Below are 27,504 nucleotides of genomic sequence, written 5' to 3' on the forward strand. Positions count from 1 at the left end.
ATTTTATTTTGTTCTTGTTTTGTCGTTTTTATTTCATCAATGTTTTTAATTAACTATTTGAGTAGTGAATATTATTCAAATTAAATCAATTGACAACAATGCAACATAATTTTGTAATCTAATTTTAATATGATTATCATAATTCATATCATATATAAAATGAGGTCATAATTTTTTTTTTTGACAGCGTTTAATAAATATTGTTGAATGACTGAATGCTAACTGTTAACCTAATATATTAGTGCCTACTACACTAATATTGTTTAAGTGTTCATCGAATATAATTTTATTGACTAATGTTTAATAATTTTCATTAATATATGTGATAAACATAACAAAATATTAAATATTATTAATTCGTGTTAGTGACGTGTTACATTTTAGTGAAGGAAGTTATGGAAATAAGAAATACTCTAAAATGGAATAGAAATAATATATTATATTTATTAATACATTATACATAAGGTATTGTTTTTTTTTTTTTTTAATAATTAATTTATGGTTGTATTAATTTTAATAACACATTACGGCTTACTATTTAATAATAAACAATAAACATACGTTGTAAAATACAAAATGCGGTAAATAATGACTTTTAAACATTGCACTCACAAAATATGAGAAATAAACTATATTTGCAACATAAACATAACAAATGTCTTAATTGAAATCACAACTTACATTTATTTATTAACAATAGACATTATCAAGTTTTAAATTTTAAATTTTAATATAATAATGGCTTGGAAGATATAAATGGCATATTATATAAATTTTACATTTTAAAACAAATCATAATTTTATTTACTTTAATCAATATTGAATTACGTTTACCGTTACTTACGCATTAATGATTAATGATAAATTAACGATATAAATTGTATATATAGTATATACACACACAAACATTTAAATGTCTTTAGAGCTGTCGGGTTCACTGGGTCTTGCCTTTTGGTTTGTAGGTTTTTTTATAAAATTTCAAAAACAAATAAAGAAACACGAATACGTCTCCCAATATGTATGCAATGAATAATTTAGAATAAGTGCAATTAAACACGAAAAGGCCGACACAATAAAGTATGCCAAATATAAATTGTATCTGGAAATTACACATTATTTGTTAGACACGCATTTATTGTTTAGGATTTTAGGAGCTGTGAATTAATGTACTTACTATTTGTACACGGGTCAAGTATTTTTTCCACCATAAATATTTTTGGAAGCTTGGCCCAAGCGCTGTTAAGAAATAGTAACTGTACATGACTACATGGACAAATGAATTAACAATGGTACCGATTGCAGCATTTTCACCTGGTGATTACATAGATAAATTAGGTATTAATGTATTATAGTACAATAATTACTCGTAGTAAATAAATGGATGATAATTTAATGCGTTAAAAATATTTTTCACATCACTTTTTAAAATAGTCATTATGTAAGGACACTGAATATCAGTTATCAAAGAAATACAAAACATGTAGAAGGTAAGTATGGAATTTTACTTTACTATTAAGTATTATTGTATGTATACTTATTTAATTGAATCAATGCATTGAGATATTGCAGCGTATAATATGGACATTTCAATTAAATTACTCGTGTGTAAGTCAAACCAACAGAAATTTTTAGGTTTTGGATACATTTAAGTTCCAAAATTTGAATTCGGGATGTTTGAATTAAATCAGTACATTCTGATAATACTTTTCTACAAAATTATACATTATTATTATTATTTCGAAATATATATTAAATTATTTTATATATATATCTTATACAATTGTTTGGTTATCAATGTTTAAGCTAGAACTTAAACAATAATTTTACAAAAAGTATCTATGATATATAAGTAGATGTGTGATGATTTGAGAACATTGTTTCAAATGAATAGAAATTAATATACTTCCAAGAAAAATCGTTTTAAAATTACAAATATTGCAATAATTTCATAGTTTTAGCATTATTATTACCTACTGTTTCTAAAAATATAGATTCATAAAAAGACACATTATTCTATGACCAGTAGAAATATTATATTTGTTATCAACTGGCTTCTACTCGTATTTAGCTTTTAAAATGCATTTATATTACTTTACAGTGTCCATAAAGATGTATAAACATCAAATTGTATGCAATTTACATAACCTTAAAACATTATATTAGTAATCCCTTGTGAAAAACCTTGAACACTAAGACAATGTATATTTTACTTTGACTTTTTAATTTTTATGTATTCATTATGTACTAACAAACAAATAATACGAGTACTTATATAATATTATTTACAATCCTTACTTTTGACAAATCGGAGATGGACAAAACAAGTGATGACCATGTTAACATGATGGTAAACATGTAAAAATGAAATGTGTGATTGTTTTTTTTTCAATACAAAAAACACCTAAAAAAAAAAAATCTATAAAAAACATTGTATAATACTATAATATAATGTTATAAAATATACATTTATCATTGAAGTAATTTTTATTTAAATAAATTTCAACTCTGAATCATGCACTTTGTTTTGTTCTAATATTTAATGTGTAAAACTAAAAATAGGATTCATTACAGACTGTAGATTTTGTATAATTAAACAAATAAAACTAGTGCTGCGATAAGCAATCTGAAAAACATATTTGAATTTTTTTTGAAGTTTACTTCAGATTGTTAATCTCACTTTTTCAAATATAATTGAATGTGATTTCAAAGTGTAAACATTTAAGAATTTTTAAACCGTATATTATGTGGAATTGAAAAGAAAAATCAAAAGAGTGAGTCAATAATTGAACTCAAATTAACTTCATAACATATTTGTATATTTTCACTTTTCTTATCGCATTACTAGTTTTGTCGGGTACGATGGATAAAAATTACTGTAGTTTTAGTAAAAAAGTCGAATATAAATTATTCAGTTAATGATATGGAATTAGCCTATACTGAACTCCTTAGAAATGGCATGTTTCCCATTAACAAATACTCCTTAAATTAACTAAGATGGTTAGATAAAATATTAAAGGACTATCCGACTAAAATATATCGATAATTTATTTTTCAAAATAAAAATAGCAATCAGTCTGAGTAACATAATAATTCTATCATTAGAATTTGTTGTGACCTTTCGTTTGCTAGTTACGGACATTTATTAGATTGCGCATCAAGAATTTTGTTGGCCGTGGCGGCGGCCAAACACACATCTTTGTTTTTGTTTTAACTCGGAATAATCGCTAAATTCTTCATTTTTTTCAAAAGGTCTAATCAAATTTAAAACAGTACCTACCGCATACATTTTCTATCACTTAATTAGATATTGGTTTAATATTTTAGCAAAATACAACGCTTGCACTACAATATTACGAATTTGACACACACATAGGTGCAATGTGCCATGTGGAATATCACTAAATCACTGCTGGAGGTTTATTTTTTATCAAAATATTCAAGTTAGTTAAGTAAAAAAACATTTACGTACTCGTACTTTTTAAAGAATTTATTTATATAATCAGTAATTTTAATAAATTGTATGTATTGAATGTTCATTTATAAAATGTTTTTTACTTACCGTGTCTAATAAGTCTATGATTTTTGAAATGGCGAAATACCATGAAGCAATATGTATCTAGAACACATAAATTATAAATATTATAAATATTTTTTTTATGTATATAGGTACACAAATAGTATAAATAAATGGCAATTTTCAAATCCACCATCAACTATATCATGCCTGTTTGATAGTGTGACATTGTATGCTGTAACAGTAACTATTAAAGGTGCATATATATTTTTATATTATCATCACGACTACTATCTCTTAAATAAACTAAGTATATCATTATACGATTGCTCGTTTTACCTATTACGGTTGTATTGCCACTATCATCGTGAAGACTTGACTAACAAGTGATGGAGAGATAGGCCAAATAAGGCGATTAGATCTAATGTATATTATACTATAGGTACTATATATTCATTAAAGCTTATAAGTTATAACTACAAATAGAGTATGGTTGTACTATATCAAAGTTATAATAACATAGTAATTTTAATGTACCAATGTACGTATTGCTGTCATGTATATTCTTCATAACATATTATTATGAATTATGTATTACCTATAGTGAAATACAAATGCACTCAATGTGAATAACCACATTTGTTACATGAATATGAAAAACAATATTATTTTTTAAGATTTATTTAAAAAATATTATTTCAAGTGTGTAATAGGGAATCAAAAAATAAGGCAAACAGTTTGATATTTTCGGTATTAATGAATTTTAATTGATCGATATTTGATAGCCGTAGACACTTGCAATTTTCACCAAATATTTTATATTAGCATTTTCCATACATGGTAAATATTTTTATCTTTTTTGTGTTATTTATAGCCATTAGATATTTTCGATTTTTATTAATTTTATTTTTAATCATTAAATTTTGTTAATTTTAAAGATATGGTAGGATAACACAACGACTCCGCTGAGAAGTAAGAATTGTTTTTAGTGTGCAATGATTGAATTAAAGTATAACCCATTACAATGAAATGATTTAAAGGTACTATAAAGCAGAGCGGTACCCATTAGTCGGTATTTAAGATATTATATAAAAGTATAAGAACAGTTAAACTATTTGTTTTATTTAAAATATAAACTTAAAATTCACAAACAATTTACTTAATTTATTAAATACAAACTAAACTATTTCGTTACTACGATGTCTTATTACTGATTTGGGTTATTGATGAAAATCTACAAGTGCAAGTTTTTTTCATGTACATTTTAAATTCTTTTTCTAATTAAATTTCTGTGTAATTTATTGGAGTGTATCGGCTGTTATATTTTCGTAGAATACTTCTACGTTAAGTTCTTTATCTATAATTGCTTCATTCACATAGGTTATCTAAATTTTAGGAAATTGTCCAAGAATTCTCTAGTGTCTATTTGAAACCGATGTATAAATACTTTAAGGACCTGATCTAAGAAATGAGATAATGGATTTGCCATTGGTGTTCTATTCGTTAGTTCAAAAAACTAATTATTGAATTGGAAGATGTTTGTTTCATATAGGTGTAGTCTTATAAAATTTAATTTTCTCTCATTTTTAATTATTTAGTGAATGGTTAGGAAAACTGTGTGTAATATCTTTTGATATTTGAAAAACATGGAAATATAGTTACCATTTAGTATTTACCAAATCAAATTAATTATTTCAATTTTTTTGATTTTTAGGTTTATTTATTTTCTAATTGAATAATATTGTTTTTTAAAGTAATTATGACTTTACTGAATAAATTGGTCACACGACTACATCTTAATGACAAAAGAAGACCCTCCTATATAATGCACTTCCTGTGGGATTCATGTCAACATAAAACATGTTTTAACCGATGGTCACACATATTATATAGGTACCCAGGAAAGAAAAAATTCTAAATTTCCGGAATCAATGGTCGAATTGCCCCATTTTCACCACCATCGAATTCATAATTTCTGCTAATCTACTCAGCCAAATTTAATATAATATGTAAATTGGTCCCAATGTTCAGTTTCTTGGAATGTTAAGTTTGTTGAATAAAATATATATTATTTAAAAATAATTATTAACCATTGATGTGACAAATGACCCTATTGATACCGTTCTTATTTTTCTAATTTATGAATTTAGGTCCTACAAATGTCTTTTATAAAATATTTTATTACTGTATTTTTTTTTATAAACGTTTAATTGTTTATTGATAAGAATGCTGGAGCTGAAAGAATAATTAAATTACCTCAAAGACTTATAGAAATATAGAATTAATATTTTATATAGTTAGAAAGTATATACAAGTAACTAATCTAAGTAATTTTATGTTATTGACACATATACCAAAAATTACTTAACCTAATTAGTCACTTTTATAAAACCAATATTAATATTGCAATGATTAAAAACAATTTTTAATACTAATTGGGAACTAATTAGGTAAGTAAAGTAAATATAAACTATAAAGTAAACAAATGTATATATTTCAATGTTAATAATAGGTACTTAAATGCTTAATATACAATATTCTTACTTCGTGTACAATGTTACTTTTGGTATAATCAGGATGACATGCATGGTTCCACAAATAATTAAAAACGTTTGGTCTAATGAATTGCTAAAATAAAAATTTCATTATAAAATAATTTAATAATCACAATCTTTTAAAATTGTCTTACAAACACAAAAATTAAATTTAAGTACTATAATAAAACTAATAAATATATCCAATGCAATAATAATATTAATGATTCAGCAATAACATTTTTGAACTGTTAATTTTTTTTTTAGAAATTGTTGAACACTTGAACACTTTATTTACACTTTGTGTTATCTATTACTAACTCATAACATGGTATTTTTGACGTCCATAAGAACCAAGAATAAAGGTAAGAATTCTATCCTAAAATGTGCAAACAATTAAACATTTTAAAATTATCATAACTTTTTTCAAAATTAAAATACAAAAAAAACCTTTGAGGCTCCCTAGATAATATTCTTACCTTTAAATTTGGGAATATATCGATTAACTCCAGTATTAAAATTAACAGAGTAAAATGAATACTTCTTAACAAAGATGTGTTATGTTAAGTGTTAGTACGACTGAGACAACATATACGGGTATAACGTCCTTAGGAGTTTTTAAGTGTATTGTTATTAAAATATGTATACCTGCACTGATACACGTGATTGATTTATTGTATAATTAGTAAAATTTAAAAATAATAATAATATAAATACAAATGATGAATTATAACTATTATAGACTCACGTAAGCCAAAATGTAGCTATTAAATATAGTCTGCATTAAGTTGTAGAATAGGATTATGTACTTAATGTTAATTGGTTCTCGGTTTTTCATTAATTTTGGACCAAGCTTGAGTACAAATGTCAAGTACAGTGCTAAAATAATGCATATTGGCCATGGCGAATCAACAAATGGCCACGAGTCAATCGTACTGTCTAAATAAAAACATTATATTAAGTACAAAATGAAATGTTTTAAATCATAACATTTATTATAGAAAAAAAAACGGCAAATATATTTTGAATACATTTGATAATTTATAATAATATCTATTTAATAGCCAACATACACTTTTAGTAGGTATTAACTAACCTGATTTTAACTCATTGTATAAGTGTTGTAAAATATGAGTATTTGTTTCATTCATGGTTTTATCACCTCTGTCAATTGTTAAACTTACTATTATAAATGTATCACCTAAAACAAAAATGATTAAGTATTAATGTGTTAGATATTATATGGCACATCACTAAACACACATTTAAAAATACAAAATATTTTTTAATTGTTAGATTGTTTTCAAAATAAAAAATTCTTTATAGGTTTCAAGTTTCAATTTAGTTGAGTTGTATTATAAATTACAGTTCATAACTTCCTGATTCCCCGAGTGTTGGTAAAACAGTAACAGTAAAATAGGAAGTATTCATAATTTTCTTTTGAGTCGACATTTATATGACTACAGAATCTATAATAGTGATTTGAGTGGTTTTCTCTACTTTAATAAACATGGCATAGTTAATTTTGCGATCTTACACAATAAATAATCTTTAATCGTATTTCTCCAAAAGTATTGTGAACTTTTCTTTATAACTTGACTCAAAGTTGAATACATTTAATGTAATGTCCCCAATGTTAGAAAAAAATGTGATTATAGAGGACGTGATGCCCGTATTTGTTGTCTTCGTCGTATATTCACATAACCTAATAAATTTACGATACCATAATTTGATATGATTTTATTAGTTTTAATGTTGGAGTGCATTTACCTATCATCAATAGGTAGATAAAAAAATTACCAGTGTTCTCCGTTAGGTTTTTTCAATATTGTAACGTGGGATGTAAGAATGTTTAAATTTCAATAAATTATATAGGTATGATGTATGTCTATAATGTTCTAATAATTCACCAGAGCACCTGACAACAGGACACGGAAAATGATATTATTTTTATGAATGAAAATTTTGATTGAAAAAGATCAATTTTTAAGTATTAAATATAATAAAACTGCATCGCCGAAAGTACATAAAAGTACTTCGTTGTGATGTCTAGGTAGGAAGGAGACAATTAACCACTAGAACTCGCCATCATGAAGGTATGTGATTGGTTATTATATTAAATCTCTGTTCACAAGAACAACAAAGCCGTGAGTATTAGTATCTCACTCTTCATACTATGGTTAATGATTCTTTGTAACTGAATACGTGAGGGTTAATTTGTTAATAGGTATCCATCCCCTTTAATTATTTAAAAGCGTTTTCATATGATATATCGGTCCAAATTTAATTTAAAAGGTGCGTATTTTTTAACGTGGCAAATAAGCCCTTTTTTAACTAGGTAATGGAAAATTAAATAATACTGAATTACCTATGTACACGAAAGGTATTTTATTGTTATCATTTTGTTCCACCATGTCTTTCTATAATATTTATTAAATATTGGTTTTAGATATAAAACGCAATATAAACACATTGTATGTGTTAATACTTATTAGTTATTATTTATTATACAGGGTATGTCAAAGTGTTTGTCTTCATCGATAATTATAATACCGAATATATTACAAAAGTTGAATGTTCATCAGTTTCATTGAGTCTGATCCATGATCTACCTATTCGTATTAAAAATATGGAGTTTTTAAATTTTAGGCAGGAAAAGAAAGGTAAAGGTATATGATACGTACTCAATAATCCTAACACGGTGGACACTCTGTATAAAATAGGTACCTATCAGTTGTGACTATCTGATTTGTGGTTATAATATATAATCGATTTGTAAATAAAACAGATCTGAGCACTATAGACATCTTATACAGTTACCCGAATATGTTATTCAGTAATATTATTGTTTCTCAGCATTGAAACATTTTTACGTCGTTGGTGGTTTCTCTCAATAGGTACATTTATTCGATTTTGAACTGTATGCTGTTGGTTGTATTCATAAATGTTAGATTATCAGTTAATTAGCTTCTGTTGTAAGCTACAGTTTGTTAGTGTGTATTTCGTTATAATAAAATGCTGCTAAAAATATTTATAAGGTGCCTGTGTAATTATAGTGTAAGGGTTTTATCGTAAGGTATGCATAGAGTAGTAGCAGTTCCCAACCTTGGGGTACTCGAAAAAAACAATTAATAATGGTGGTTTAAGCGTAATTCTATGTCCGGTTTAAATGTATGATTAAACTATTAGTAATAACAATATTGTTATCGCACATTCGTACACCTGGGTAAAAATATAAAAATTATACATTATTACATTTTATTTTATTATTGTTATTTTTTATTTAAACAGTTACTTACAAGAAAAGTTGTGTGAAAATATTTCAAAAGTTAAATGATGGGTAACGTATGTGTAGCACAATTTCAAGCTTACGGAAGAAAAAAAGGTTGGGAACCCCTGGTGTAGGGTATAAAATGATCTCTCTAAAAATACGAGTATAAATATACACCTAAATAAATGCTCACTATGATGAACTTACAACTATTCAAGTAAACATTTGTATTATTACTATTTATTATTACCTAACAAACAATAAGTTTTTAACATTTTTTTTTTTTGAAAAATAAATGTATTATATTTTAATAAAGATTTGTTTATTGAAAATGATATAATTTCATTATTTTTGTCACATACTTAAAGCCATAAACATTGATCTGTACATTTTGTCAGTTTTTCTTTCTAAAAATTGTATTTTCCGACTGTCAGTTGTATAACGCCCTCTACAAATAGTTTCAGCCTCTAGCCTAAATGGTAGCAAGTGTATACCTTGACTACATTATATTAATATGAAGTTATCACGTAGCGAAAATATCAATATTCGAACATCGAATTCATTAGTTTCAAGTAATATTTAAACAATTAGTTCTTTAGGTATTCTGTGGGAATACCTTCTGTGTATTACTTTCAGAGTTTTGGTTCCTTGTTATCTGTAATGGTTTCTTGTTACGTTCTACCTGATAGTTGGCTGTGGTGCTACCACATAAAATGGTAGGTTTATTTTGTATAATATCTAAACCTTTTTATCTAGCCATACTACTACTTAGCTATTATTATGTATTCAATATTATAATGTAATGGTGATATTAATTGTACACTTTATTTTCCATTTAACAGGACATTTTTTTTATTTATTAGATATACCTATTATTTAATTATCAACTTAACTAAGCAAAATGTCGTGATTTTTCATACATAATATCTAGTCATACAATACATATATATTTATAGCATATATATTTTTAAATTGATGGCATTATTTTGAGTACAAAAACTGATAACAGTTTAATAAAAACAGTAGACAGTTATAATATTAATTTTATTAATGTATACAAATTTAAAATACTTTAAAATGTTTGTATGGATGTAATACAATTATACTAATAGCTTATTTATTCTTATCAATTTATTAATAATGATAAAAATATTTTAGTTGATAAAATAATGGGTTGTCTCCGCCTTAAAAACGTACAACGTAGCAAATTATAAGTTAACAATAATCTATTTTATTCTGTTATTTTTAAAATTAGAGATAAAAGTAAATTATAAACTTTAAAAGTAAGAAATGTACTGTTTCAAAATAGTCATAATTTACTTAAAAATAATAATATCAATAAAAGCCCACATTGCTCGTTGTGTCCTGGATAATAATCTTACCTTTGAATTGTATAATGGGTCAATTTACACTTAAATTTAAGCTATTAACACAAAATTGGAATTACTGGACGTATAATTTGATATATTATGTGTGAGTATGGCAAAGATAATACATGTGGGTACGACATCCTCTTAAACGGTTTTTATACTGTTAGATTTTTTTAAAAAAATTATAAAACCAATTTTGAATAAAGCAAGAATAGCTGACTAAGAAGGAATGTTTTTAATTAAATTAGAATAATTTCTTAGTTTTTTTTATATGTGTTAAGTCGATTTCAAATATTTCGTCATCGGTAAAAATTAACTCCATTTGGTTATTATAATTATCTTTAAAATATTGTACAATTTAAAAAAATGGTTGCATCTTAAACAAAAATTACAAAAAGAAAGTTATATTGCTATATATTTTAAAGTTTTTGTCACCTCAATATTGTTGAAAAGGTTTTTAAACAATAATTCAAAAGACCTTTTATTGATAGAAAATACAAAAATATTTAACATAAAATTTTCCTTTTTTAAAATTTAAATTAGGATTAGGTATTAAGTTATTTTAACTATTAATAACAAGCAATTTAAAATAGTCATAGAAAAAAACAATACTTAAAGAGCTTAGTGCCTACATATTTCTTGTATTATTTAAAAATATTTGTAATTCACTACAATATATAAATAGTTAAATATTTAGATTTGAACAAGTTATTTAATCGACTTTTCAACTGTTTAAATACAAATTCCAATTCTTTAAGTTTATTTATACCTCATAAATATATAATATTAAATATAATATATTGATTTAAAGAATTAATAATTATCTTACCTTCAAATATAAAAAAAACGTGCCGTTATTTTGAATGCTTAATCAATCATATTTATTATTGTGTATAAAATTGTATAAATAAACATAAAAGTTATACTGCTAAACACTGAAATTTGTTAGTCGGATCTCAACACGTTAGGTATCCACGAGAGACAAACTTCTTAACTGAACAGTATTCTTTCCCTAGCATTGTTAATATATCAACTGCACTAAAACGTTTGCTAATTATCCTATTAATTATTTGAGTAGGTATGTGACGTAGATATACTTAATACCTAATCAAAAATCGTTGATAATAGATTGGTTACTTGTTTCTGATAATTGTTATACAATCATTTGTATACCTACTACTATTGTGTGCTTATACTATACATTATAATTGTGTTGATCATATACTTTTATAAAATCCACCTAGATTGATTTTGTTAAAGCTTGTTTAAACATTTAATGTCTGCCCGATATGAATCTTATGATGATTTGAGTTGAAAAAATAGAAAATCAATTATTTGCTGATTGTATTTTATTAAATTTTTTTTCTATATTGTCTGTTATTATTTTATAAAAAAACATTTTATTTAGTACATTTACCTACATTGATTAATATAACATTATAAATATAACTTTTTTAATATTCTACTGAACACATTTTAATATTTATTTATTTATGACTAATTTTATTATTGTTTACTTAGGTACTGCCAAGTGCCTACTAGAGATAAACTATAAAGATAACCATTAGAAGTATACATTTCTGATAATACTATGAGTATTTCAACTTCAGTTAAATTATTAGTTACCTACTAAAAAGTAGGTACTAAAAAAATGACGAATTATACTCGGTTGTTTACATAGTTTTAAATTATTATTTTTTGGAAGACATTCGATTGTAAAAATTTACGGTTCAAAATATATTATGTTATGATTAGGCAATTTAAGTCTAAGTGTTTTTAGTTTTTTATTTATTGTAACGTCCCGAAATAAATAGTAAAGATTTAAATGTGTATAGATATTAATATATAGGTACTTCACAATGAATTTAGTTGGATTAAAAATAAAAATATATTGAACATTATTAAACTATTTTGAATCATACAATTTATCTTACGTAGTCTTAGTTACTTATTGTGTAACACAAATACAACTAAATAACGGTGGTAGAAAAAATAACAACTATATAAAAAGTATGTTTGGTTAAAACCTAATTTAAATTTTGTTAATTGATATTTATAATGGACGTTTAATGAAAATTACTGAAAAATTATCAATTCAACCTCTTGAAATAAACTATATGAATACTGAGAATAATCAACACTTGGACTATGAAACTATTTGTTTTCATTTTTATAGTAGAACCCAAGTGATTTATACTTTTCACAACTTAAGGACATTGTAAGACCATCAATATAAGTGACTTGGGAAAGGAAATTTAATAAAATATTATCGAGGTAGACAAAATTAAGTCATCTATTTGTGAACTTTAATAAAGGTCTACATTAAGTTGTTGAAAATAGAAGTTCTCCATTTATGTTTTATTTTTCTGGATTCTCAGTAAACTTAAGAAAAATCATGTTGAAAAAATATTTTTTTTATGACGTTATTTCTCATAATTCATTAGTAGGTACTTATTTATAATCTTGGCATAAATAGACGGAGACATTGGCTCACTGACGGCTACAATCCATCTTGAAATGGTTAATACGATTAAAAATTAAATTAAATAATATATATAATTTACAGCAAAATTAAATTATTGTATAATTGATTATAATTGATTAGATTATACTATAATATTTTTACTGCATTTACTGGTCACAACTTACATGTTTTTAAAAAATACTAAAAAGTTGAAAACATGAACTCAAAATTATTTTTACCCACGATACTGCCACCTACATGGCTTCACAGCTACAGGTTATAATCAGTGGTTATTCCTGCTCGAATAATTTTAAATTGATCAGTGTAAAACAATTTTTAGAAACTAGTCAAAATATAAATTGTATGTTTTTTTTAAAATATTTAAATTTTTTTAACTTTATTAAATTGGTCGGAAATTATAGTTGGAAAAAACGAAATGTTTGTAATATTTTTGATAAATATCCTCCAATGACCAATGCTATTAAAGATTTATTTAAAAATTAATTTTCGTTTGATTGTTACTTATCGAATATAACTATTCAATAACAGGTTATATTCCAAGAATTATGTAAATGCTTAAAATGTAAATTGCAAAATTAAATTTTATCCACCTAGTAAAAGAAAAAATGATTGGTACCTGCTCACGTCATGTCCACAGAAAACCACATAAGGAAGGGCGTGTTTATAAAATTCCTTCTTTAAATAATTATAACTAATAATTACTATTACTATTTTATAATGCTAATTGAGTAGGTATTAGGTTCGTTAAAAGAATATATTATATGCAACTGCATTGTTGGTAATTACTTTTATTCTGATGATTATATACAGTTGTTTATATTATAAGTAATATTGTTTACCTTGACAGAAATAATTTCTATATAAATATTTAAATAATGATAGATTTTTAAAAAATATTTTCAAATATAATCAATTGTTTGGGTAAAATAAAAATCCATAAAATCACAGAAAATATTATCTTTAATTTGTATAACAATAGTTGGCAGGTAACGCGAGAGACATATTTAAGAAAAAAATATTGGGGAGGAAGCTTATTAATAGAATTGCTGCAATTTTTTTTAGTCACATGGTTGTATTTGACTCTTTGATGTACGTATTTGATGGTTCAAAATGTCTTAAGATAATCTGTCAAATTTTGTTCGAGTATGAACTATGAATATAATTAATTATAAATAAGTATATGTAAAATGTATATAATATAACTAATTACAATATATAGCAGAAACAACGCTCATGATGATTTGATTTTATCTACAGTATCTATTTTGTCAATTTTATCTTCTTTATCGTTTTTGTCAGCTATGCCAATTATATTTATTTTTTCGTCCTTATATGCGGATTTATAAAAATCCATGAACAAATAAATAAATGCAAAGAGATCGATAATTACGGTAAAGGCCAATGCTCGTGGCATGGTGCAGTCATATTTATACAGATAAGCCATATATGCTACTGCGATGAATAGTTGAGCCTAGAAAAAACAATTTAAAATTACATGATTTGTTGCGATTTTACTAGGTAACAATTAGTCATAAGATAATTTCATTTTTGGTTACTCACAATTTGTAATCGAGTCACATAAACTTTCCACCACAGATATTTTTGCATATATGGTCCAAGAGCAGCAAGGAAATAATATCCGTACATAGCGATATGAACACTTGAGTTAAGCCACGCACCATAAGCCGCTTGTTCGCCTGCAGAAGTAATTATTTATTTTATTATTAATCCAACGTGTCTAGCCCACATGGTATAAATATGCGAGATATGTTAACAATTGTTCAAACACCAAATCAATATAATATAATAGTAATTAGATAAAATAAAATTAGGTATTTTGTTAGTAGTATATTTTACACTCAGAATTTTAATTATAGGTATCTACTATTCTTAAAATTTTAATGATGTTTAAATTAGTGCGTTGATTTTCGGTTTTTGATACGAAGCACACATACCTACGTTTTTCATTATACAGGACATAATATTGTGTAATTTCAGCATAGAATTGTTGAATTCTTCACATATATTCTATACATACATTTTATGTATATATATATACAGGGGAGTTCAGTTGAACATATATTTTCTATGAAGGTATACATGGTAATGTATACCTACATGTTTTTAAATATTTTTATTACATAGTTTTAAATCTTTACAAATCAACATTTTTGAAAGAAAATTAAAAATTTCTCAATTTTTTATCATTATCATTTTTAACTTTTTAAGCAATAGTGTGGGGTTAGAATTTTAAAATCTTTATTTTAATTTTAATTTTTACAATGAAAATAAAAATGTTATCTTTCAGTTATTTACTAAACTAAATATTAAGATAGGTTACTGATTATAGTAAACGTTAATTTTTCTTAGTATAATAGCAGCCCATAATAAAATATTTAATACAAATTTATTTACTTTTAAAAAATCTTAAATGTATCCAACACGAGATTACCATTTTTGTGTGATGGTAAACATGTAAAAAAGATACATGGGATTGTTTTTTTCTCAAAACGAAAAATACCTGTAATGAATATCACGTAATAATTGTTAATAGTAATAGGTACTAGTATATTGATAATATACATAATAATGCATTATTTTAAGTTTTAATATACTCTCTAGACTTACGGTATCCAACAAATCAATGATTTTGGACATGAAGTAAAACCATGAAACTGTGTGTAGCTATGAAAATAAAAATTTAAATAAATACATTATTAAATATAATTAGTACAGTGGCGGTGACAGGCCTTTTTAACTTGGTAAGGTGAACTACAGTAAGTAATTTCACTGTCAGGCAAGTTCAGAGGTTCTAAAATAATATAACTCCTTTAATACATCCCATCCATTTTTTTAACGCATATTATTGTATAGATACATAACAGTAATATATATTTGAGTGTAAAAAAATTTTACTATACAATTTCAGATAGAGTATGAAATATGAATACCAAGCTACTATTTATTATACGATTTCTATAGTAAAATGTGATAAAATAAAGGATTTGGCATAATAAACAGTTCATCATACTACATTATTTATTAGCTCCTGTAGTAAATTAAATATATTTAATTATATTATCAAAATGTTTTTTTTGTCAATGTTATTTATTGTATGTTTATGTTTCAAGTTATTTTGACACCTGTTTGAATTACCACGACCGAATTAATTTAATATCACAGGAACACAGCTTGGTGGTAGTATTACAATAAGTCAATATTGTGTACAAAAAATGAGATTAGTTAATGCATAACATATACACAATTATTGTTACTAGCATAATATTGATTATAGATGTCATTATTATCATTGTGGTCATTAGTAGATTTATATAGGATAATAGACTAAATATGTAGGTACCTATCTACCTAGGGGAAGGAGATTGAAGGTAATTTTTGCTCCAAGTAAATCAATCATTTTTATTGAGTTTATTCTACTTATTGTGTATTGCGTTTTTCATAACTATTGGAGTTTGATATGTTAAAATATTCTTTAGACATGTTGAGGGTGTTTAATTTCTCGCCCTTGCCTACACTTGGTGTCACTCTGAACTTATGTTCATATGTCCATGTGAGTTCAAATGGAATCCACGATAGAGGTACAGGTGGAAGTATAAAATAGAGAGAGAACAAATTGTAATTAGAAATATACAAAGTGGACTGCCGATTGGCATACTGGCACGGTTGTACAAAGATAAATACAACAAAATAAAATAAATCAAAACAATTGTAACCAGCAACTCGCTGTAAGTTGGAAAGTGTAAACCCCCTCTCTCCCTCCCAAAAAAACCATTTTTTTTTGTCTAACGTAAACTGACTACGATGCGACGTGATTGGATGTTTTCACACTGCTGATGCTACATTATAAACTTGAAAACAACATGATTCGCAGTAATTTGTTTAAATATATTTATCAGGTGTACTGTACACGTAGAACAGTGCATGTAGGTATGTATATAATATATATAATTTATATTAATTCATATCCACGGTTACACAATCAATTATAACTATTTAGCACACGGTGTATGTATCAGTGTATGCTCAGAGTACTTAGGTCACGAAGCCAATATCTTGTACGTACTATAATAGGTACTCGTTGTAATCGTAGGTATATACTGTATTGGTATATAGGTATATACTGCAATGTACAGTAAAATGAACTCATACCGGAACCTATCGTCCTGCTTGTTATATATAAGCAGTGTCTCGTTCTAACCGACGACGTTCGATGTGGACATTTCTAATGTATTATAGGTATATCTGCCTGCACGCATCAGTTAGGCACCTTAAAGTTATATTTTATAATTTCAATACTGTAGAATAGGAATAAGTATTAATGAATCACAATGAAACAACCAAAATGGATTTTATTAAAAACTTTATGGTGTGCCGTAATTTATTTTTTATCTTTACGATTTAGTATACTTTGCTAGTCGTTTTTATTACAATGTTGATTATGAAACCAAAAAATGGCTTGTTCAAAACATGTTAACATAAAGTTTAGTAAAGTTCATCGTCACTGGAAGTCAGACACGGTCATTAAAAGAAAATATATTGTTCACAATTTTACACATGTGTGTGGAAAAAGCTAATGAAATATGAATTGAGGTAGAGTTACATCTTACATGTGCAAATTAGGTTTTAACTAGTTAACATTTTCAAATAAGATATAAATGTTAGGTACTTGAAACTTAAAAGTTGTTTTGTAGTAAACAAATTTAACCAACTGCAGGTCTAAAAATTCACATCATTGTAATGTATATACATTTATCGCTCCACTAGGATCATCACTTTCATGGACATATCCCTGTATAATATTTAAGTCACTGTTGTAGTTACCGAGTTTGGGCCGGGAGTGTGGAATATTCGCTTATTTCATACAAGGATAAATAATTTTTATCACATATATTCTGATCGTGAGAAAATAATTTCAAAATTATTACATTTTTTTTTATTATTGTCAATTTCAGCTTTTGAAAATATTTTGTAAGACTGTATTTAAGTGTTTTTTTAATGTATTTTTTTATCAATAATAATGAATAAAATAATATACTCACACATTTTATTAAATATCTCTCGTGTTGTGTTTCATTAGTGATATGACATAGGTGAGTAAATATATACTTTGGTATGCCAGGAGTCAACAGTATCTAAAATAAAAAATATAAATGTTTAAATATAAACTTAGTTTTTTACGATTTTGTCGCATGGTGGCTAATGTTATTTATTTTAACACCCAGGCTCCGGATATTGTCACTTTCATTTTTCAATTTTATTACTTATGGGTGAGAGAAGAGATACATTATGTTTCCTGTATTGATAACTATAGCTATGTACACACATAATAACTTATGACACAAGTACACAACATATCTCATAAAAACAGTCTTTATATTATAAATCTCACACATAAATACATTTGCTTAAAAAAATGTATTCCTATATTTAAGATTTTGTTAAACGGTAGATACTAACACATTTACGAGAACTAAAACCACATTTCGAAATATTATTTATGATTTTTAGTTAGAGATATTTATAAGCTATCAAAATACCTAATTATATCCATATATAATGCAATTTAATAATCAGTATCAACTTAATCCTAAAGTGAGTTCATGTTATAGTTTCCTCTTTAAATTTTATAGTAAAAGTAATAATTTAAGAGAATATGTTTAAAGTGTTCATCAAGATTCATATTATTATTATGATTGTTTAGTATTTTAATAATTGTGGCTGAGTTAATTTGTATAAAACAATTTTTTGATGTGACACATTTTCGTGAGTACAAAATATGTGGGTTGTAACTTAATTTGTTTGTAGTTATAGACGACGCCCTATATTTTTTTATCTTTGAATCTGCACAACGCACTAAAAAATGCATTTCGGGTGTTTAAAATAGCGTTCAGAATTTTTAATTACTTAAAATATTTAATTTTGTTGTGAGCATACTATAAAATAATTATCATCATATACACACGTGTAATATGTATCTCAAAAACTTCGCTAATATTTTACTGTCATTTATCATTATTAAATTAATACAATAATTACAATTAAAACCATAAGCAAACAATTGAAATTGTTCACTACAGCTGTTTGCTGACTAACATGAAACATGCCTATAAATATTCTTGGAATTTAAAAAACGTGGAGGCTACACAATGTTATTGTTAATTAGGCAGGTACTTAAAAGAAACATGATTTTTGATTTTGATTTATAATTTATCAGAAGTTATTCTCAAGTATTTGTAGTCAGTATTATTGTGTATTTATTTTATAGTTAATGATTCGGTGTTTCATCAACGTCTGAACAATTATTACAGTAATAATTGTGTTTTATATAACATTTTCCTAGAGTTTAATTTTAAAAGAAAAAAGTTTATAAAGGAAAATTTTTTAGAATTTTAATAAAATTTGAATAAGTATAAACTTTCGTTCGCCGCAAACATCATTGAGTATTTAAGTTCAAGTATTTGTTATAAAGACTAAGAAATAGTTCAACGTGGCGTAATTAAATATAGAATTCATGCAGTACTTATAATTTTAAATAACCTTGAAAGATTCTTTAAAACTGTAACTGTTTAGTATTTGTAATACTAAATGTATTTTAAACATAACAATTATCTTCGTAAAATATTAAAATATCAACTCACCCATAAACAAAGGAGACCGTTGTAAGAGAATTGTAGAAAGTTGAAAACCAGAATGACATTAGTAATGTTGTATGGTTGTCGATTCTCCATCATTTTGGGACCTATTTTCATTACGAATAATAAGTACACAATGATTATCCCAAGCACTGGCCATGGCTTGTTTACGAATAACCATGAATCGATTTCTTCATCTAGATAATAATACAGTTTTTAATATTTAGTTTCCTTTATGCTAACATGTACCTATTTTTATTATTTTAACACATTTGAATGTTTTACATACATAATATGATAAATGTATGAAACCTGAATACTATTGCCTAAGTTTTAAAGTTGACTTATTTAAACATAATAAAAAATAATTAGGAGCAGGTATCGTGGATCTGCTTAAAATTCATGATCTGTATGTACATTTAAAAAAATTGACTTTACAAATCATTGCTCACCGTATTTAACTTCACTTTTCACGAACTCTTTGAGAGAATCTTTTGTTTGAATTATGTAGTTAAGTATAGATGTACACATTTCCTTCATTTTTGTTTTATATTCACTTTAAATTAAATCGTTTTTCATCAATATTAAGCGTAGATTCTTGAACAGAAAAAATATATTTATATCGATTAATATTACAAAATATAATGATATCTGAACAGTATACATTATGTAAAACTCGTTGCAATGAATAATTACAATTTTTATTGAAAATATCTCCATATGAAATAAGTGTTTAAGTTATAATGTAAAATTACTTACTATTTTAATAAGCTTTTACATTACTTATCAAATACAATGCACAAATGTATTTAATTCAAAGTAGTTACCTTATTTCTAACTAAAACAAGATGAATATTTTTTCAGGCTCTTAATAGAGGATAAAATAATTAATTAATCTAATTGATGTTAATTGTACTATGATATAAATGGATTTTGAACAATTTTTTTTCGGTTAACAAAAAACAACCGTGTTGTTTACTTCTTGGTTATGTCTACACGTCGATAAATTTAAGACAAAACACTGCTTTCGTTATTAGAACTTCATATTCTTCTCGTGAACTATTGTATATTTATAATTAAATTAATGCGCAGTCACGAGCGTGTATTGATTTAATTTGTTCAACGCATTTGACGAACTATAATACCAGTTTTCAATTGGGTATTCACTTTTGGTTTCAAACGGGTAAATCTTGGAACCATACAAATGCTTAAATATAGTAAAGCTTAAGTTTGAATGTCAATAAATGCGAGGGAAACAGGCAAGCTTAAGACCTCTAGAAGAGGCCCAGTAGGTACTCGATATTTGACTACGAGTCCCGCCTTAACCCTTTCAGGCCCAATGATAACTTTAAGATTCATGTTTTATAATTGTATCTGAAATAAACCTCAATGCTCATAGATAACATTAATGCTTATCATTACATAGAGAATTTTGTGCCCTTTCAAACGGTCACACTGGTTGTCATTGTTATTATCATATTTGGTGAGAAAAACACATGTTTATTTGTCGTATTTCATAGTAACGGATAAAGACCAAAACTCAATTTTCAAACTGATGTTTAGGTAAGTAATATTGATTTAATTTTCATATTAAAAATATTGAGTTAATAAGAACTTGTTTTTGGATCGTTATAACGCAACATTTTATAACTTACGACTTTTTTTCATAAGATATAACAAAGTAAATAATATGATTCTTATTGTTCTCACTGGGTAGATAGAAATATTTATAAGTATTTAGAATATGGATGCCATGTCCCAATGATAACTATGGGAATCATGTGTATTTTTCTCAAATAATCAACTTCATGAACAATATTTTTTTTAGAAAAATGTCTCGTATACTATCTGATGACATAATTGCTGATTTATTGAATGGAGATGTATCTGATATTGAGGAATTTGATGAAGGAGACGATATTTCATATGAAAATTTAGATGAGTTACTATTGGAATTTCCTGATACTGTTGAAGTAATTATAATTTTTGTACAAACTTTTAGCTTTTACATTCCATATAAAATTAAGAGAGTAGAAATTGTACATTGATTCAACCATATTGATATATTTTACATTATAGAATAGTAATAACATTGTATTTGAGGAGATTGATGAAAACATTCTGCAGATTAGAACACATGATGTTCCAGAGATGCAAACATTGGATGAAAATAATGATGTGGAATCATTTTATGAAGATTTTATAAGACAGCCAAAATGGGAAAAGGTATTATAAATTGTTTGCATTATACTTTAACAAACTAAGTATTAAATTCATAAAATTATTTAGGTTCTTTGGAACAGTTCAAATCATAAATGTACTGGTAAATTACCCAAAGCACATAATATTTATTCACCATATGAATATTTTAAACTATTTGTTGACCAAGATATAGTTGAAAATATAGCCAATCAAACAAATTTGTATTCAGTCCAAAAAACAGGAAAATGCATAAATACTTCTTGTGAAGAAATTGAACAGTTTTTGGGCATAAATATGTATGTATAACTATTATTGTTGATATTCTATTTTCTAAAAAAATATTGGTATTTTTTTTAGGTATATGAGTATAGTAAAAATGGCATAATATCGTATGTTTTGGTCCAATGAAACTCGTTTCCCTACAGTAGCTGATACAATGTCGAGAAATAGATTTGATAATTTAAGAACTTTTTTTCATGTTAATGACAACACTGAAATGCTGCCACGAGAACAAAAAGACCATGATAAACTGTTCAAAGTTAGACCGTTTTTAAATTATATTCGCAGTAACATGAGGAAGATACATGTAGAAGAGTTTACTTCTGTTGATGAAATTATTATACCTTTCAAGGGAAGGACTCTTATGAAACAATATAACAAAAACAAGCCACACAAATGGGGAATTAAGTTATTTGCAATTGCATCAAAAAGTGGTATTGTTCATGACTTTGAAATTTACATTGGTAAAGGAACTTTACCTCCATCTGAACACGGTTTAGGTATAAGTGGTGATGTTGTTATGAGATTATCTGAATGTATTCCAAAAAATGAGAATTATAAGGTAGTGTTTTAATATATTGTTATACTTATTTTAAATTTGATTGATTTTTTTTATTGTAGCTCTCCATGGATAACTGGTTCAATTCATATAATTTACAATGCAAATTAAAATATGAAGGTATTTTGAGTGTTGGTACTGTGAGGTCTAACCGTATTGCTGGTTGTCCATTAGAAAACGATAAGACAATAAAATCAAAGGGACGTGGATATTTTGATTACTCTGTTGATACCGAAAACAAGATTGTAGTGACAAAATGGTTAGACAACAAAATAGTACATGTTATATCAAATTATAAAGGACCACTTCCTGTGGAAAATGTGAAAAGGTGGTCAGTAGCTCAAAAACATAATGTGGAAGTCCCCAGACCAGCAGCAATTGGAGAGTACAATTCTTACATGGGTGGTATAGATCTTCATGATATGCTTGTAGAACTCTACCGTGTTAATATAAGAGTTAGACGGTTTTATTTACGTATAATATACCATTTATTAGACATGTGTGTTGTGAACTCGTGGCTCTTATACAGGAGACACTGTAAGCAACTAAATATGAAAAAGTACATAAGTCTTATAAAATTCAAATCTGAAATAGCACATGCATTACTATTGTCTGGAAAAAACAAACCCAATAAAAGAGGTAGACCTTTGTCAACTACACCACCAAAACCAAAAAAAAGATTATTTACTCCAAGACCCGTGGATGATGTAAAATATGACGAAACTGCACATTGGCCAATTCCTATTGATAAAAAACAAAGATGTAAACATTGCATAAACGCATATACCACTATGACATGTAATAAATGTAACATGCATCTCTGTTTGACAAAAAGTAGAATGTGTTTTATAGCTTTTCATCGTAAACAGCCGTAAAATAAAAAATAAAATAGTCCACAAAAAAATAATAATAAAAAAACAAACATATTTTATTTAATTATTTTACTATTTTGTTTATATAATTTTAAACTGTTGAAGTTATTTTTTTATTGTAATATTTATGTAATGAAAGGAAAAACTCATAAGACTGAGGATGAAACTTCCAAATTCCAATATCTTTTTTAAGTTGTTTTGTTTGAATTTTAAAGAAAAGAGTACCTAGTTGATTTTTATTTGATTGTTTAATTTAATCTATTCAAATTAATTTTTTATTTTACTATTATGTATTGAAAAGGAAAAACTCATAAGACTGAGGATTAAACTTCCAATATTTTTTTAAAAATTGTTTTGTTTGAATTTTAAAGGATAGAGTAGTTGATTTTTATTTGATTTTATAATTTAATATAATAATATATATTAATTATGTTTCATTTTAATAAAAGAAATTTTGTTTTTGAAAGTGTTCATTATGTGTTCTTTATATGCCCAGTGATTATTATATGCATCATGTTGGTACTTAAGTCATTTAATGATCGAAAAATCTGAAAAAAAATTTTTTACCTTTATTTAGTCCCAAATATACCAAAAACCAAAAAAAAAATTTTTGTTTTGAAAAATTGTCATGCCTGGGCCTGAAAGGGTTAACGATAAAAGAAAAATACTTCACGATTCTTGATATCAAAGATTTATACATTGTAACATGCCATATACATAATAAAATAAAATATTGAATTTAAAGCAAAATAGTAGAATGTTCTCCGAAATCCAAAATATAAATGTATACATCGATACCCCAACATGGTATACAATGCACATGTATAATATAGTGTGACAATTTAGTTTTGCCCTTGTTTTGGTATTTGAAAATATCAGAAACTTCCACCTAATAATTATATTAGATTAGGTTTTTAAACATTCAAATACACTTTATTGTTATTATTATTTAAGGGTTGCTATTTATTTCTACAATTATTTACCGCTCGATGATTATTGATTACAATAGATAATTAATAGTGTTAACATTTAACAAATACTGTGCTTAAAATAATTGAAATGGATAACCTCAATTATAGGAGGTACGTACAATATAACATACAATATTGTATGCACACACAAATAATATCCGAATACACGTTTTAAGATTCCAATTAGGCACTATAGCTAGTGAACTAGTACATTATAAAATAGGGTGTAGGTATTGTATAAGTTGTGATAAATCATTCATAAATTGATAAATTTTATTATTTTAAGTCAGTATTTGTTACACGATGATAATGTAATTCCATTGATTTTATGGCCAGTAACAAAAGAAAATACACGTGTTAAAATTTAAAAACGTATTGTTTTATTTTGATTTTAAATGAGTTGCAATGTGCACTAAAATAAAAGATTATTTTTATGGAATACATAAAAAACGTCAAACATTGTGTAAATAATATGTAAATTATATTACACTATTGTATCAATAAATTGTATAACTTCGAACCAATGTGCCATACATTTTTTTTTTTAATAACGAAAATTGATAACAGATATTTTATATAATATCTTCTGTTAAAAATATGTTTCATTACATGAGATGATTGTGAGTAATATATGTAATTTTTCACTTGTATCCTCTATACTTTTCAGAATTTGATAATAAAATGTATTTCTAAACTTTATATTGGATTTACGTATTAACTATAATTATAAAAAAAAACACCAATACCTATAACATAGAGTTGAACAAAATGTTTTCTTTTTTAATCAACATAAATTAAAAACCATGACTTCTTTATCGTTTTCTGGGATTATTTAAGACTTTTTACTAATTTAAATTCTACATTTTTTTTTATCGAACATGTTAAAAAAACTTTTTAATTAGATTTTTAATGTTTTTTGTACGTATTTACTGTTAATTTTATATTTTTATGTGTGTGGGTACTATTAACGAAGATTAGTGGAAGTCATTAAATACTTATAAATATGTTGGTTGAAAAACAGGATTTAATGCACATATATGGAAACTTGATTCACTATGTAAGTTATTTTATTATTAGGGTTTTTTGAAACGCCAAACATACTTACTTATTTATTTGAAAAATATTATTTTTATTCATATTTCTGCGTATTTATTTGTAGCATTATTTAAATTAACTAAATAATGGTTAGTATATAGGACGTAAGTACAGTAGTTGGTATCTATTTTTTCCCTTGTGGTTTCTTTCACCTCAGTTGAATCTTTTATTAAACAATAATTAGCAGACAATTATTTAAAATACAAATAAAAAATATAAATATTATACACAAACATAATACACACTCCGTGGTGGTCAGAGCCTAAATCATTTGAATATGATAAAAAATAAATGTTTAACAATAGGTTAGTATCATCTAATCTGCTTCTCCACGAGTTGCTTCGAATGCTCTTCGTCCTTCTTGACTGACAAGATAGCCTTTACCGATTTATAGAACACTCTGTATGATTCTCCAGCCTCTTGCAACACCATAGCCCTCTCGGTTATGTTAGTGGGAAAGATCCGAAAACACAGGCCCACCGAGTAGATCTGGCATATCGACTACAGTCAAAGGATGCCACTTGACGTGTATGTCAGCCTTCATTCCAGCCCTATTTTGGGCATTGGAATAAAGTGTGTTCAACACAATAATTGGTATCTACCACGCACAAAACGATCATTACTACCAACTTTTACTTAAGTTTTACTTAAAAACGACGTGAAGTTAATGGATGATAATTTAAGCTTCAAAATATCTTAACGTGTTAGCCTTATACTGCCAAACAATATATTTTTTCAATCACTCGCACACTCTTGTAAGGTTAGATTATTAGGTTTAAGTCAGACTATTAAAAAAAAAAACGTTGGCTTAAAATTATTGATTAATTGTATCTGCTTGAAGTAATGCTCATATATTTGGGAATCTTCGCTCAACACGTGTTTGTGTGTATTATACTGCCCTAAGGATATTTTACCCGCAACCACTCTTCGAAAACAAAAATGTTAAATTAACAAAATACACACGGACATGACCATCGATATCTACAATGAACAGAAAGTTGACGCTCTCCTGTAAACAGAGGACAACACGCGATAAACAAAAGCCATTAGGGTCACCAACTAAAGTTGTAAATAAAAGCATCAAGATACAATCTGTTTTTAAAATAATCAAAAGCTAAATTTTTACTTGCACAAGAAAATAAACTATATCTGTTGTTATCAAAAATGTACAAATGTCAATAATGTCAATATATAGGCAAGACGGAGAAGTGAGCAATTTCAGTCATTGACGTCGGTACAAGCCAGCTGCAAATCGCTCAAGACTGAAATCGTCTTCCCACTTAAGTCTGTTAAAATGGGAATGAAAATGTTATTATAGAGTAGTACTTAACAAAAAATATTCAAGAACTAGTGTTGTAGCTAAAATAATTCAGGACCCAACTAGTGTAGTACTTACAAAAATCCGGGACCGAACTAGTGTGATACCTACACAAATCCAGGACCCAACTAGTGTAGCAATTTTAAATTTAGGAACCAACTCAGATGCAGCCAAGTTACTGAGTATAAGCACGATTTTATAAGCACTAATATACTTCAATACTTAGTCTGTATATCAGTGCGGTCATTTGTTATGTGGCAAGGTGGTTTTCTCCTGTCTGATTATAAAAGCAACCCGATAAGTCAGTGATCGATTGTTTCAGTTTAACCATGATCACATTTTATTAGCTCAAAAACATGTCTATTTTTATAATATTTTGTG

General features: G+C 26.1%; 4 protein-coding genes and 1 long non-coding RNA gene across 10 annotated transcripts; 2 read left to right on the plus strand and 3 right to left on the minus strand.

Moving 5' to 3' along the window:
- Window positions 1–593: 593 nt before the first annotated feature.
- LOC111038835 (elongation of very long chain fatty acids protein 4-like) lies at window positions 594–11,743 on the minus strand. The gene is made up of 8 exons (XM_022322076.1): window positions 11,519–11,743; window positions 7,145–7,249; window positions 6,797–6,987; window positions 6,059–6,142; window positions 3,560–3,616; window positions 2,296–2,401; window positions 1,175–1,311; window positions 594–1,099 (listed from the first exon to the last, which is right to left on the minus strand). Exons 2-8 carry the CDS (start codon window positions 7,197–7,199, stop codon window positions 935–937), a joined length of 795 nt encoding a protein of 264 aa, XP_022177768.1. The 5' UTR covers window positions 7,200–7,249; window positions 11,519–11,743; the 3' UTR covers window positions 594–934.
- LOC111038836 lies at window positions 6,304–6,760 on the minus strand. The gene is made up of 2 exons (XR_002605015.1): window positions 6,528–6,760; window positions 6,304–6,427 (listed from the first exon to the last, which is right to left on the minus strand). It is a non-coding gene; the product is annotated as an uncharacterized LOC111038836 (long non-coding RNA).
- Window positions 11,744–13,942: 2,199 nt separating the features above from the next.
- LOC111038838 (elongation of very long chain fatty acids protein 4-like) lies at window positions 13,943–20,900 on the minus strand. 4 transcript variants are annotated; one of them, XM_022322081.1, is made up of 9 exons: window positions 20,655–20,900; window positions 20,280–20,424; window positions 19,834–20,024; window positions 18,235–18,327; window positions 15,803–15,859; window positions 15,590–15,695; window positions 14,735–14,871; window positions 14,385–14,645; window positions 14,117–14,299 (listed from the first exon to the last, which is right to left on the minus strand). In XM_022322081.1, the coding sequence occupies exons 2-8, from the start codon at window positions 20,365–20,367 to the stop codon at window positions 14,406–14,408; spliced, it is 912 nt and encodes a 303-aa protein (XP_022177773.1). In that variant the 5' UTR covers window positions 20,368–20,424; window positions 20,655–20,900; the 3' UTR covers window positions 14,117–14,299; window positions 14,385–14,405. The 4 variants fall into 4 exon arrangements, with proteins under 4 accessions (XP_022177770.1, XP_022177771.1, XP_022177773.1 ...); XM_022322080.1 differs by having other exon boundaries at window positions 14,117–14,324; window positions 20,655–20,899; XM_022322078.1 differs by having other exon boundaries at window positions 13,943–14,645; window positions 20,655–20,898.
- A 226-nt stretch (window positions 20,901–21,126) lies between these two features.
- Window positions 21,127–22,501, plus strand: LOC111038839. Of its 3 annotated transcripts, none has more exons than XM_022322085.1 (5): window positions 21,127–21,508; window positions 21,656–21,800; window positions 21,907–22,053; window positions 22,117–22,325; window positions 22,387–22,501. In XM_022322085.1, exons 2-5 carry the CDS (start codon window positions 21,660–21,662, stop codon window positions 22,412–22,414), a joined length of 525 nt encoding a protein of 174 aa, XP_022177777.1. In that variant the 5' UTR covers window positions 21,127–21,508; window positions 21,656–21,659; the 3' UTR covers window positions 22,415–22,501. The 3 variants fall into 3 exon arrangements, with proteins under 3 accessions (XP_022177777.1, XP_022177775.1, XP_022177776.1); XM_022322084.1 differs by having other exon boundaries at window positions 21,129–21,390; XM_022322083.1 differs by having other exon boundaries at window positions 21,128–21,800.
- Window positions 22,413–24,390, plus strand: LOC111038837 (piggyBac transposable element-derived protein 3-like). Its single transcript, XM_022322077.1, has 2 exons — window positions 22,413–22,870; window positions 22,930–24,390. Exons 1-2 carry the CDS (start codon window positions 22,421–22,423, stop codon window positions 23,740–23,742), a joined length of 1,263 nt encoding a protein of 420 aa, XP_022177769.1. The 5' UTR covers window positions 22,413–22,420; the 3' UTR covers window positions 23,743–24,390.
- Window positions 24,391–27,504: the final 3,114 nt, after the last annotated feature.

Source organism: Myzus persicae, unplaced genomic scaffold (genome assembly GCF_001856785.1).
Source record: "Myzus persicae strain clone G006 unplaced genomic scaffold, MPER_G0061.0, whole genome shotgun sequence".
NCBI classification, from domain to species: Eukaryota; Metazoa; Arthropoda; class Insecta; order Hemiptera; family Aphididae; genus Myzus; species Myzus persicae.

Excerpts from the sequence above, each read along its gene's own strand:
- LOC111038838 (XM_022322078.1), bottom strand. The coding sequence starts at position 20,367 with ATGAAGGAAATGTGTACATCTATACTTAACTACATAATTCAAACAAAA. Across the intron at positions 15,696-15,802 it reads TCATTGATTTGTTGGATACC|GTATTTTTCGTTTTGAGAAA; the intron begins GTAAGTCTAGAG and ends TATTCATTACAG. Across the intron at positions 14,872-15,589 it reads ACATTTAAGATTTTTTAAAA|GCGAACAAGCGGCTTATGGT; the intron begins GTAAATAAATTT and ends TTACTTCTGCAG.
- LOC111038837 (XM_022322077.1), top strand. The coding sequence starts at position 22,421 with ATGTTTTGGTCCAATGAAACTCGTTTCCCTACAGTAGCTGATACAATG. Across the intron at positions 22,871-22,929 it reads CAAAAAATGAGAATTATAAG|CTCTCCATGGATAACTGGTT; the intron begins GTAGTGTTTTAA and ends TTTTTATTGTAG.
- LOC111038835 (XM_022322076.1), bottom strand. The coding sequence starts at position 7,199 with ATGAATGAAACAAATACTCATATTTTACAACACTTATACAATGAGTTA. Across the intron at positions 6,988-7,144 it reads ATACAATGAGTTAAAATCAG|ACAGTACGATTGACTCGTGG; the intron begins GTTAGTTAATAC and ends GTTTTTATTTAG. Across the intron at positions 1,100-1,174 it reads ACTTGACCCGTGTACAAATA|ATACAATTTATATTTGGCAT; the intron begins GTAAGTACATTA and ends TGTAATTTCCAG.
- LOC111038839 (XM_022322083.1), top strand. The coding sequence starts at position 21,576 with ATGCCATGTCCCAATGATAACTATGGGAATCATGTGTATTTTTCTCAA. Across the intron at positions 21,801-21,906 it reads AATTTCCTGATACTGTTGAA|AATAGTAATAACATTGTATT; the intron begins GTAATTATAATT and ends TTTACATTATAG. Across the intron at positions 22,326-22,386 it reads CAGTTTTTGGGCATAAATAT|GTATATGAGTATAGTAAAAA; the intron begins GTATGTATAACT and ends TATTTTTTTTAG.